This window comes from Prosopis cineraria, unplaced genomic scaffold (assembly GCF_029017545.1).
Source record: "Prosopis cineraria cultivar Desert tree isolate PC_DT_omini unplaced genomic scaffold, ASM2901754v1 PC13, whole genome shotgun sequence".
Classification (NCBI taxonomy): Eukaryota; Viridiplantae; Streptophyta; class Magnoliopsida; order Fabales; family Fabaceae; genus Prosopis; species Prosopis cineraria.
In genome coordinates, this window is record NW_026555344.1 from 4,867,870 (window position 1) to 4,881,381 (window position 13,512).

The 13,512-nt window shown below is 32.3% G+C and overlaps 2 protein-coding genes across 4 annotated transcripts; one reads left to right on the plus strand and one right to left on the minus strand.

Annotated features, from left to right (window-relative positions):
- Positions 1-347: 347 nt before the first annotated feature.
- On the minus strand, positions 348-4,375 carry LOC129289810 (vacuolar protein sorting-associated protein 2 homolog 1-like). Of its 3 annotated transcripts, none has more exons than XM_054926573.1 (7): positions 4,177-4,375; positions 3,417-3,547; positions 2,971-3,075; positions 2,015-2,275; positions 1,618-1,875; positions 743-1,416; positions 348-650 (listed from the first exon to the last, which is right to left on the minus strand). In XM_054926573.1, the coding sequence occupies exons 1-5, from the start codon at positions 4,211-4,213 to the stop codon at positions 1,735-1,737; spliced, it is 675 nt and encodes a 224-aa protein (XP_054782548.1). In that variant the 5' UTR covers positions 4,214-4,375; the 3' UTR covers positions 348-650; positions 743-1,416; positions 1,618-1,734. The 3 variants fall into 3 exon arrangements, with proteins under 3 accessions (XP_054782548.1, XP_054782546.1, XP_054782545.1); XM_054926571.1 differs by having other exon boundaries at positions 743-931; positions 1,028-1,875; XM_054926570.1 differs by having other exon boundaries at positions 743-1,875.
- Positions 883-1,383, plus strand: LOC129290944 (RING-H2 finger protein ATL11-like). The gene has a single exon (XM_054928007.1). The coding sequence runs from the start codon at positions 883-885 to the stop codon at positions 1,381-1,383; it is 501 nt and encodes a 166-aa protein (XP_054783982.1).
- Positions 4,376-13,512: the final 9,137 nt, after the last annotated feature.

Sequence of the window (13,512 nt, forward strand, 5' to 3'; positions counted from 1 at the left end):
ATTCATTGCATCTCCTCACTGAAATGTCCCCCTGGCCTCCTTGCATTCGATGTTATGAAGCTATCTGTCATATTTCATGTTATTACGATCAGGATATGCTTAGATTCCGTTCAATTTATAATAAAATTTATCCATTAAAGTAAACCTTAATAGGTCTCGATCCGCATTTGTTAACTTTAGAGACGGAGAATACTTAATGGATTTCCATGCTTATCTGCACATACTTGACACAATATCCCCGCGAGTTAGATCACTTTTTCCAGTTTTGGCAATAAAAAAGTGTAGTACTTATTTGAAGAGTAAGAAACTTGCTGAACAAGCATGAACCTTAGCAGAAAAGGACGATATAAGCAAAATATAATTCTCTTCGTATTTGCCTGCTGTTATTTGTTTTTAGAGTTTGTTGGATAAACATCTCTTGACTTCTGAACAACACACGAAATGATTGGGTAACCCTGCTTCTTCGACGATAAGCTTTCCTCTTCTATTTTCGTTCTTGCCTTATGCCGCTTGTAAGATCCTTCATTCACAGCTAGACGCCCGTGTCACTTCTTTGTAATTATCATCACTTTTTGCCTCGGTGGGAAGATAATAGATATAATAATACAATTGGATGTCATAGCTAGTTTTTTTTCCCCATACTCAGCAAGCTGAAATAGCGTTAAAAATTAAATAATGAATCAGATCATAAATAGACACGAATTTATATCTATATATAGAAGGTTTATGAAGATGGTATAACCTAATGTCTTTCATCTGCTCCCACGACATTGTTGAAGCCGGATTGTTGATGGGTTGTATTCATAGTAATTGTCAACCAATGTTGAATAGGGTATTTAAGGTTGCTTCCAAAGCACGTGCTTTTGGTGCTTTCTGCCAAATATGGGATTGCCTGATTATGCTTCAATTCTGATCGTAGCAGCCCTGATAGCTGCACTTTTATTCTTCAGTCTCACCATGCTTAGTTGGTGTACCTACAGAAGTATTGATCTTATACAATCTATTCCATCCACAACAGCAAACTTACCTCTTGATAACAAGCTCCAATGCTGCAGCAAAAGCCTAGAGTCTCATTCCAAGACATTCCAGTACAAAGTTGCAGAAACTGTACAAGGCACTGATCAGACAGAATGTATCGTCTGCTTGACACCCTTTGAAGAAGGAGACTCTGTGAGGCAGCTTCATAGCTGCAAACATATCTTTCATATGATTTGCATTGACACTTGGCTTGCCTCTCATTCTGCCTGCCCTTTGTGCAGAAACCAGATAGACCATGTGCCTTCTCCTCCAAGTGCCACTGAGGAAGTGTCCCCTCCAATAAGGTCTCTGGCTTCAGAGGAAAATGGCCACAATCAGATTATCTTGTTCCTTGTCAGCTCCTGAATCCAATCATCGCCTCCTAACATTATCAGAGCTCTGTGTAGGATCAGACAAACTTGGGTAAAGTTTTGTTCAGTTTTTAGTGTCTGATTTTTCAATAAAAAAATTAACATGCGAATGAATATAATAGGAAGAGATTTCCTCCAAAGGCTTTGTGTTAAGCTTCTTTTAATCAACCAGTGAATTATAGATGATTTACATGGTAAATAGAAATAACAACATCAAGCATAAAGTTACATATGCGACTTCTCCTTCAAAGATTATGTGGTGATATGGATATGAACACCGCGTAATTGGTATATAACTCTTGATTTCCATCCTTCCTGGAGCATCTTCTCAGTTCACACCCTCCTTTTACATCTTTCTAAGATTATCTAACCTAGCCTGCAAATCATCATCAATTCCGCCATCTTCATTGCCTGTTGATTCAGCTTGAGCAGCTCTGTTCTTTGCAGCAGGAGCAGTGACGGAAGTTGATGAGGGTGCATTCACAAGCTGCACGTTTAACAAAATTGATATCATTATAAACGTTACTGCTTTTATAATTAAAACAAGTTCAACAGCAATTCTGTTCATTGGTAAGTAGCTATCTTCTAGTTAGCAATGAGAATGGCACAGGAGAGTAATGGCCTACCTCAGAGTTGATATCGATTCCAATCTCATCGAGCACCTGATTCACAAGCTCTTCTGTCTGTTCCTCCTCTTCATCACCTTCCAAGGCATCATCAATTGCATCTCCCATCACCTCTGTCGTCAGTTCCATTTTTTCATTCTGCCTCTCAAACTCTTGCATTATCCTCTGTAAGGAAGGCAAGTTCATCTGCCTATTCATTTGGCCCATCGCTTTGGTAACTCCTTTCATGGCCTCCCCCATTGCTTGAGTTGATTTCAGCGTCTGAGATTGATCTTAAAGAGTCATTTTAAATTATTTGATAGTGCAATTATTTTATACATTTTCATAACCTAGATGCGAACAATGAAATCTTAATAGGCTAGTCTCAATATCAGGTGCCAAAACTGTCAGATGAAAGAAGAAGAAGAAGAAGAAGAAGAAGAAGAAGACAGGGATGTTCAGTTTGCACCTGATCTTCGCAACCCAATTCAGCATCAGAAACAAAAAATGCACACAATCACACTCGATATCCCAATTCTAGATCTGCTTCATTTTACGACATCAATAATTTTATGCGGGTATAGCATGGTATGTACATTTTTTGCGTTAAAATGTGGAATCCAATCCTCCAACAATAGTTATGTAACGACATCTAGTATAGTATAGCAACTTTGCCCACATAAATTTAAATAGCTTGGCCAGACAACCAACAACCATGACATCTAATGTAATGCCATCCTAATTCTTCTTCTCCCCCCCCCCCCAAGCTCAGGAGGAGCTTGCATCCTAATTCAACTCTGCTGCATTTTAGAAGAACATCAATAATCTTATGGAGGTATAGCATTGTATGTACACTTCTTTATCATCCATTGTACCTGACTGTCACAATTATCTGCTCAAAATATATATGAGCATGTAAAAGGGACTTCAAGTTCCTGCACCCAGTTAGGAGAATCAGAAAGAATAGCAAAGCATACCTGAATTCTTAAAGCAACACCCTGAAGTTGCGATTTAAGCTTGTAAAACTTTTCAATCTGATGGCGTGTTCTGATAAGGTCCTTTGCCATTACTCTTACTGCACCCTGAACAAATGTATACCAAATGCACAAATTGTTATAACCAAATCAAAGCAGAGCGAATAAAAGTTGTGTTCCTAAACAAATGAATGTAGTACTTCAAGAACAACACCCCATTAAATTGATCGCAAGCATCACAAACAAACAATTTAATTATTAAAAAAATATACTAGACTTAAGTCCAGTTCATATTTGATATTAGATACTAGAATATAAATATAACACAAGGAGAAAACTTTTTTACGGACCCAATCATGTGACACTGGAACATCATAGCGAACACTTGATGGAGGGGAAAAAATGCATCTAAATTTTGTACTTCAAAATAATATTTGTAAAGCAAGTACCATCTGTCCTTGTTTGGCATTCTTCTTGATCTCAACAATCAACTTCTTCTCTTGAGTTTGCAAACCCTGCCTTTCCCTTTCTATTTCTCTAATGGACTTGTCCAACATCCTTTTATTTTCCCTCAAAAGCTCTGCCACAAAGAAACAATTTTTGTTCATTCTAACAAAATCACCCTACCATTATTTATGGCTAAATATTCATGTTCCATTCGTTTCAATAAACCACGCAATACTTCGATAAGTATGCAATTTGAAAAAAACGCTCAGTCCCTTTCTCTATCCAAATAAAAAAAACTCCATTCACTATAGCACCCCATTTTGATTACGTCAATCGAACAGCTAAAATTTGGCACTATAACAAAACCAGTAAAGAACTCCAAAATTAACCACAATCCCGTGTTTTATTCAAGTTGGCTAACACCATTAGTTAGAGCATCCCCTTTTTATTACTTCGATCTTAAAGCTAAAATTTGGTAAACTATGAGAAAACCAGTAAAAGAAACCATTCAACTTATCGACAATGAGAAGGCTAAATGAAATCAACTCCGATTGTTTCGTCTGTCCAATTTATGAGAAAACCAGTAAAAGAAACCATTCAACTTATCGACAATGAGAAGGCTAAATGAAATCAACTCCGATTGTTTCGTCTGTCCAAATTGGACAGACGACAAACTGATGTAGCCTATTGATTGCTTCGATTATAATTCTAAAATTCGGATAACTACAACAAAAGCAGTAAAGGAGAAGAAGAACAAAATACCAGCTGGAGTTTTTCTACGGCCGAAAAGAAAACTCATCTTCGTCGACTATATATGCTGAAAAGCACAGAAGGTTTCAGATTATGTGATCCCTTCCTTTGTTTTCTCGCCTCACTTAGCCTTCTTGGGTGCCTCTCTTGCTTCAAGTCAGCGCAGTGCGCACAGACAAGCTCGGTTCGGTTGAATAGTTGTTACGGCCTCACGGATAGTTTTTGGAAACAATTGTTTTTTCCCCCTTTAATTTCAATTTATAATATTATTTAATTTGATAATTCTAATTTTTTCGGTGGCATTTGATTATTCTTATAGAAAATATATCTTCCTACCTGTGACTGAGATTGGTTTTTCCAAAAAAGGCTAATCCTTTCCAAATGACCAATTGAAATTGAAATATTTTTTTAATACTAGATGTAAAGCATTTTTTTAAAAAATTAAATATTAAAAAATATAAATATTTTTAATTTTTAAAATGATCATTTTTTTTTAATATTCTAATTAATAATAACTTTATATTTATTATTGAGTGTTTAATAAAATAAATATAAAAAAATAAAATTATTTTTAAAATAAATAACTATTTTATTAAAGTAAAATTTGATTAAAAATATTTTATATATTTTTTAGATAAAAACTTCCATCCTTGAGGCATTTTGCTGCCTTTTTATTGGCCAATTTGCCGCCTATAAATATATAAATATAAGTTTTAGGCTGGATTGTAGTTGGGCCAGAAAGAAAGCCCAAGTGGGACAGATCTATTCAAAGGATAAGGGCCCAAAAAATTGCCGAAATTCAAACACCGACGATAAGCTTTGCTTGAAACGTTGACCAAAATTAATTCATTCTCATTATTATAGTTACCACTTACCGCCTGCAATCATCGACTTTACAACCTATTAAAGCACAACGTGTGTGACAGATATATCCAACCACTATCAAAAGTTACATTTCGGTTGGGATGATCCGATTTCCTAATATTATATTTACATGTACAAGCCCAGCATTTTCATAATAAAATGGGCATTGTCAGTTTATATTTATAGAGGATATTCCAATCTGAAAACGAAACCATTAATGTCACCAGCTAAAATAGGTCCCTGGTCCGACAAGATATTAATTGATTGTGGGAGAGAAAGGTCCAATGTAAGGTTTTGTCTCAATCAGGGAAATCTGGATTCTCTCAAGTATTACGTTTTAAAAGGCTGAAAAAATTAACCTGCAGGCTTCCTTAATTAGTTCTTTATCCCAGTTCTCTCAAGACCCCTATTATTTGAAAAAAAAAAAAAAATGTTAATTTTGCATCAGTGTGCGTAGGATGGATTTGGGGTGTCGTCCTCTCTAATGCCCCTTCTAGTACTTAAAATCTAAATCCTCCATTTAGAACAATTAGATAAAATTTCTCTGATCGTTAGCTAAAAGAAAAGGTTGATATTTTGGACATCAGAAGGGTCAACACATAGCAAACACCACAATTTTTTTTTGGCAGCATTTGAATTGGTGAATTTAAATTTTAAATTTGAAATGTTACATTTTAAATATATATTTATTTGAGTAGTTTAAAAAAAATTGAAATGGAGGAAATATATGAGTTGAGATTCAAAACAAAAATGATAAATTGAGAATAAAACATTTATTTATGTTTTTTAATCAATAAAAGATGAAAATGAGAACAAGAGAGAGATATAACTAAAAATGCAATATTTAAATAATTAAAATTTCAAATAACTTGACTTTAAAAAAATTTTAAAATTATAAATAAATTATAATAAAAAATAGATTTAAATTTGTTTTAATCTAAATTCATAAATTTTTATATATTTAAATAATAAGTTTGAACTAAGTACAAATCCAAATTGTCGTTAATTCAAACCTATCATTAGGCTCTTTGCATTAGCCAATAGCCAACCCTAGCAGAAAGCGTTTTGTGGGCCCTGTTATAAATGCTTTGTACATTGGCTCGACTCTATATATCACAAATACTTAATGTTACTAGATTACACCAAATGATGACATAATTAATTATTTTTGCTTTTATATGTATAGATATATATATATATATATATATATGTATATGTTAATGTAGTACAGACTACAGTTGTGTGATTGATTTCAAGCATGAATATATGGAAACTGTTAATTACAAGCAAATTGCTTTTAGAACCAAAGTAGAAACTTTTTATCTGTCAATCCGTGTCATAGATATAATAGGGGACATTTAATTAGGTGAGATGATGATTATCATTGTAATGACAAATCAATCTAGCTAGGGTTTACCCCATTTTCAAAATGCCCTATACACTAGATTGCTGCTTTTGGCATATTTATAATTTTGATTAGCACCACAATCATGGATTCCTCTCCCAAACCTTGATTCCAATATTTTAATTATAAACTAAGTAATATAATTTTGGATTACAGTACTTTTTCTGTTAATTATTTTTTCGTGCTTCTTCTTCGTTCAAATTGATCTTTCTTGAAACAAATAAAATTATATCTGATTTTCTTGTTTGGAGGCTCAATATATATACATATAGACCTATACAGTATCCCTGTTGCGTGTATATATTTACATACATGAGATTTCCGATGGAACAGACTTAATAACTCATCAGTTTTGGAGCTCAAGTCAACTTCATGAAACTCATTTTCAAATGCATAGTAAGATATTCACAGTGTCGTGCTGATGACCTAGCTAGCTAGCTAGTAACCTTTTTGTGACATTTTCGCGAGTGTTATATAGCTACTGAAATATATAGGTCAGGTCATTCTCATTCAGCCATTTGGTTCTGCAATTGACTTTTGTTGATTTTTTAGTTTTACATCGCTATTTCATGTCTGCAAACCCTAGCTTATTAATCATCACTTATTACGTTTATCCCATAAATTTGCCACTAGCTAGCAGGGCTCATGTTATGTCAACTTCATCAATCTCTGTTGAATACAAACATAGATACATATATATATATATATATATATAAAACATCTCTTTTGATCCTTACACTTTATTTATATTTTATTATAAGTATCTTTACTTTTTTTTCAATAGTTTAAATTCCTATAATTTTATTTTTTGATATTTTAGATCTCTAAATAAATAAAATAAACAAAGTGTAAGAATTTTAAATGAACATAAAACACTAAAAAATAAAAATATAGGGATCTAAAATAAAAAAAATAAAAAACTTATGATAAAATATGAGTAAAATGCATGATTAAAATATATGTTTTTCCTATATAGATATTGTGTGGTAAATATGCTCTCTTTGGGAGGCTCTAGTGGCATAAATTACTCCACTGTGTTCATGTGCTGCAACCCATTACTTTCAACAGTACTCTTTCACTGTGAAATCTTCTCTTGCACTATAGTGTACAATACTTTCATGACAGTTAAATTTGCATTTTCACAACAGTATGTAGTAGAAATGATTGTAATAATAATAGATAATTTTTACGGTGGGTTGAAATAGAACTGTAGTGAAATTAAGAAATTTTGACGTATTTCTTATAATTAAAACAAAGTTTGAACCAATTTTCTCTAAGACAACCCATGGCCAGAAAAAAAAAAGCCAATAAGACATCCCAATCAAGTTATATATCCTACTATCATACGCCCAAGTATTAGACGGAAGAAAAGCAAATAACCAAACATTAAAGTATATATCTAGCAAGAGTATAGTTAATAAAAGAGTGATCCAATCAACGAGCATGTCCAAAGGTCTAAAGTTCGACCTTGGGAAATGAAGTTATGTTAAATACTTGTTGGGGGATATTTTTGCCCTTACAATCTGATCTGGCTTGATCTAAATTAATTGAGGGTCTTAAAGATTGTACTCTAAATACCATGGTATTAAAAACTGGACCGGACTGACCGGGTCAACCCGAAAACCGGTGAACCGGTCCTTTGTCCGATCTGGGTTTGCTCTTAACCCGGTGAGGGAGTGAACCGGTGTAACCCGGTCAACTCGGGTTTAACCCGGTATAACCCGGATAACCCGGTGAGTTGACTGGGTTAACCGGGTTAATATTTTTTCAGACTTTCACCCCAAAACGACGTCGTTTTTGATTTTTTTTTCATTTTTAATTTTTCAGAGCTCTGAGTTCGGAAAAAAATAACAAAAAAAAGTAAAATTGAAGTCAAAAAATGAAAAATTAGAGATAGAGCATGCTAAGTCCAAAAATATAGTATTTTATTATTGTTAGACTTTTGAGTGGTTGGATTTGGTTGAATGTTTTTATAATTAATATCTTTTTATTTAAATTGTATTATTTTAATCACGATCGGTTTGCCACCGTTCAACCCCTGGTTCAACCCTGATTGAATCACTAACCCGTGACCCAATGCCATGATCGATTTAATGACCGGTCCGGTTTTACGTACCTTGCTAAATACCAAATGCAAATGTATATGCAACAATAAAAAATGACAAAAGAGTGATCAAATTGGTAAAGATCAATGTAATCAACTCATATTCTACAAAAAGTGTAGGTTTGATTAATCTTCCTACTAATAACACAATCTTGTTAACCGATAATTTGTAGGTATATTTATGTATACACTGTTTGAAAGATAACGTTTTGACATTTTGTAACCGCATAATATAAGTTATAGAGCAAACTCAAGGTATATATACCGTGTCTCAATGATTGTTCACTGTGGGATATTTTTTTTTCCCCCTCTAAGAAATCTAAAACGGAAAGGCCGTGTGTGTTTGCGCTAAGCACCATGTGAAACCCATTTAGTTAGTTTTAATAACGTACCATGTAACAAAATCATGAATTTTAATTATTTTTATGTTGTCAAAATGTGAATGGACTTAAATTAATCTTAGAAGGTAAATTTTAATAACTAATATATGATAGAGAGGATCACATCCAATAAGTCCTTGAGAAAATTATTCGCAAACAAGGATTAAAAGCAAATCTTATTAAAAAAATAAATAAATTATGTTTCCATTTTAATAAAAATTCATTCTGTATTAGTCCTTACTCTCTTTATTTCTACATATAAAGAGAAAAAAATTATATTACGCAATTTAAAAAGTTGGTTAACAATAATAATTATATCTAAAAATAAAAAAATTAAACTAAAATGTCTTATGTTCATCAACATAAACATACATTAATTATTTTTTGATAATGTAAATTATGAGGGGCGATTTAAAAATATGTAATAAATATTTATTAAAATATGTAATTTTACTTATATAAAAAAATAAAAAATAATAATTTTTTTTATAAATAGAAACGAAATAGTATTTGTGAATAATTTTTTTTAGGGATATTTAAATGTGATTCTCCTTATATAATAAAGTGAAATGAACTACACAGTTAAATACGTTCGGTGTTCATCTGCTTCGATTCTTGTTTTTGAACCATTCCTCACAATTACATTTATATGACCTCTTTCAGCAAGATGTATTAAAAAGAAAAATATTTGAAAAAACAAAAAAGATGAAGTGGATGGATGCACGATGTGGTTGAAAGGCACAGTTCATATCCCAATTAATATATGACCACGAACTTTCGTATAGCAGCCCCGTGCGTGGAAAAGTGACAGAAAAAACTGATGGAGGCAATAATTATAGTCCATTGGTTTCCAAAGGGAACACGTTATTATTATAATAAATATGAACTGAGTCCATATATATCTGACAAAAATGATTGCTTTTTTGCCAGCTCCCCAATAATCGAACCGGAACCACTGAAACCACCATTAATTACACACACACTCTGATGATACAGATTCTGTGAGCTTCAAGCTTTTCAGCAAAGTTCGAGAGAGACTTTCTGATGTCTCAAGTACGTACACTTAACTCCTCAATAATTTCCTGTAAGCAGTTAGATCATATGGATACAGATCACAGATATGTAACTGTTTTCTTGCTTCATTGTCTCATCATTAGAGCCACCACATAATATATATATATATATATATATATAATTATTCTTCTCAAATTTTTTATATTAAAAGCTACTGGTAAGGTACAATTAATTATTAAGTGATTAAGTTATATTAAAAAAAAACGTTTAGGAAGCAATGCATGGGCTGGTGGTTGAGATCGTACCAAAATGAGTTCTCCGTTACTATTCTTTGTTTATAATTATGCTTTGGTTATGCCACTTGATTAGGATTTAAAACAAGCTTATACACCCTTATTTTTTTCCCTCGCAGAGTGGGATTTATTATTATAGTCTAATAATATCGGTCAGGGTTAGCATGAGATAAAATTGACTTAAAATTACATTATCATTTTTCATCTTAAAAATAATCAATATCTAGTAAATTTCATGATATTAAAAATTGGGTTAACTCGACCGGTTCAATTAGTAAACTATTGAACGAGTATCTTTGATTTATTCAATAAAACACTAAGATTATGACTGATTCAATTATAATTTGACTTTAGTTTTGACTATTAACTATTAAACTAGTATTTTTAACATATTACTGTCTTTAAAAATACTCAAATCATGCTCTAAAAATTCATATACCAATAGTTATGACACTTGGCTATTTTGAGAATCAGCATGTATAGAGATCAATAATTAGATAACTTCATACATGATTTGGATAACGAAAGATTGAAACTCTAGGCATAACGCATTTAATAATTGTCTCCGTGCAGTGAAGAAGTTTTCTGGGAGAAATCAATGGCATTCTTTTGGGTTTCCCTAGGGTTTGTACGTGAAAGATATATAGTTAAATCTCAAGCCTAGCTAATACACCAATTTGTGAGTTGTGACAGATCAATGAAAAGCAAAAGGCAAAAAAATTAAGTCTCTCTTATGAGATATATCCATCAAGCAGCTATCTTTCTGCAGCTTTAAGTTTTGAAATCAATGAACTTTCATAGATAGTTGAACCTGATGAATTGCACACCCCACTTCTGTAAGAACAGGGGGAAAAAAAAAGAAGGTAAAGCAGATCAGAATCTCTCTTTTCTCTTCCACAGGTTTTGTCTTTCCAAAGAGAAAACAAAAGTTTCCCAGGCTAACCACTAACTGTTTCAAGACAACAATCATCTCGGGATCCCCAGAATTAAATTCTCTTCAATTTCTTTTTTGTCAAATTTATTATTTGTTTCCTTTTTCCATTTCTCACACAGACATTGAATCCAGAATCTCTTTATTTGCTTTTTTATCGTTTTCTTTCTCTAAAGCTGCCTTCTCGACACATATCTTCAAAAACCCTACCACCAGTCAACCGCCACTTTGATCTCCCTACCACTAACATACCCTTCCCAAATTCCAAAACGAAATAATTTATAAGTAATTAAGTACAAACATCACAATTTAAATTTTCTACACCCTAATTATATATATAGATATTCATGTATTAATCCAAGCAAAATGCATGCTACGTTATTCAGGAGAGCATATTACACGTCGGAAAAGGATCCTCTTTAACACTCTAGGTATCTGGAGGACGTTCAGATGATGCATATAAGAAGGTTGAACATATACTATACATGTTTCGGAGAATGATCTTAAAATAAGGAATAATTAAAATAAGTTGCAAATATAAATTAAAATATTTATAAATTTAAGAGTTTCCATTATATATATATATATATATATATATAACATTTGAATTCTGAAAGTAACTTCCCATTTATATTGAGTTTTCTATTTGATTTATAATTGCCTGAATCAATATTTACAGCTTATTTTAAAAAAAAATTGTCATTAATTTCCTATTTTATGACTTTTATTATCATTCTCCCCGCATGTTTTGATTCAAAACTTGGCATATGAGATTCACGAGTCTCTCTAAACACACACCAAATCTTTAACTCAACTCCATCCAGTAATGTATGACTTCTTTCTTTATATTGACTTGCACTTCACTCCCACCAACTAGAGAAATCGTTTTCTCTACATTCATCAATCTCTCTTATTTGTGTACATCTTTTTGACCAGATTATAGAGAGTCAATTATATCTGTGTGTGTGTGAATGTAAAGACTTCAAAGTAAACCCTGGAAAACACGGAACGTGACAAGTGATATACAAGCAAGCGGTGGAACATGAGTGGTGGGATTCTTTTGCTAGGCAGTAGGGGGGCAACGTTATTCAAACACAAGGTCCCCTCCACTACACACACACACATCATCCTATATATCCCACTTTCAAAAATAATACATGAATAATACCAATATATTGTGAATCAGATTGTAATAAACATATCAAACATTAGAAAACCATAAGTTTATAAATAGATAACACATGAAACACTACTTTGTACACACGTATATAGCTATATAAAACAAAATCACAGCTGATGATAAATTGATTTATGTATGTGTGTTTGGGGGGGGGGGTGTCGTGTGATATATAGTACTCTGATGACATACAGAAATCTCAAGGGGATTACTAAAGGACAGAGCACACGTGCATCCGTGACAGTTCTGGGACACGCAGGACCATCTAATCACGTGCAGCTGCGAAGCAAAATGCAAACAAGTTCAGAGAAAAGAAAGAAGACACGGTAACGTTTTATGGCAAAAGGAATATTTTTTGTATATACTGATACTGCGTCAACTTAGGAACATATATAGCAGCAAAGGGGGAAAAAAAGGAACAGTTACACAAAGGAACAACATATATATGACCTAGCAACAAATTCTTACGTTGGTAATTACTAATAATTAAGGTTAACTTCATATGTGTGTGGGTGATTACATATCATGTATTTATACATGATCTGTCGTTGTCCATTTAATTAAGATGGTGTCCAGATGGACCATAAAGGATAATGTTAGAAAGATCAATTTAATTTTTGATTTTTTAATTAATTTATAATTTTTTTTTAAAGTCTGACCTGGAACGAACAACTTTTGATTTTTTTTTAGAGTACATCTTTCTAGTCATAAATTAAAATGCCTCAATCAAATATTCAATTATTAAGATTATATATGAGAGGTGCAACTAACTTACATGTCATTAAATTCATCCAAAAGTCCATCAATCTGTTAATGAAACTGCTTGTAGACTCATTATTAATTATTAAATATTCTAAACCACTTGACTGTTCTATGAAAATAAATTGATCTATTCGTGTTAGTTTAAACGCCACAAGTTAACGTACGTACGTGTCCTTGTCTCTTATTATTTCATGGTAAGGATTAAGATCTAATTAATTAAAAGGGGAAAAATCTTCCAGCTTTTCTTCCTTCTATGTATAAATTGTAAAGATTAAGGGCATGATAAAACTTTTAGTATATATGAAAGATAATATACATAGTTGAAGAAAACGAATAAGCATGCATAAAAGAACAATTGATCAGTCCAAATATATATATATATATATATATATATCTAATATGAACTATAATAATTAAA

What these genes read in the sequence shown, in the direction of transcription:
- LOC129290944 (XM_054928007.1), top strand. Translation starts at nt 883, where the DNA reads ATGGGATTGCCTGATTATGCTTCAATTCTGATCGTAGCAGCCCTGATA.
- LOC129289810 (XM_054926573.1), bottom strand. Translation starts at nt 4,213, where the DNA reads ATGAGTTTTCTTTTCGGCCGTAGAAAAACTCCAGCTG. An exon ending in ATGCCAAACAAGGACAGATG is followed by an intron (nt 3,076 to 3,416) that starts GTACTTGCTTTA and finishes ACATTTGTTCAG; the next exon opens with GGTGCAGTAAGAGTAATGGC. An exon ending in GAATCGATATCAACTCTGAG is followed by an intron (nt 1,876 to 2,014) that starts GTAGGCCATTAC and finishes TTAAACGTGCAG; the next exon opens with CTTGTGAATGCACCCTCATC.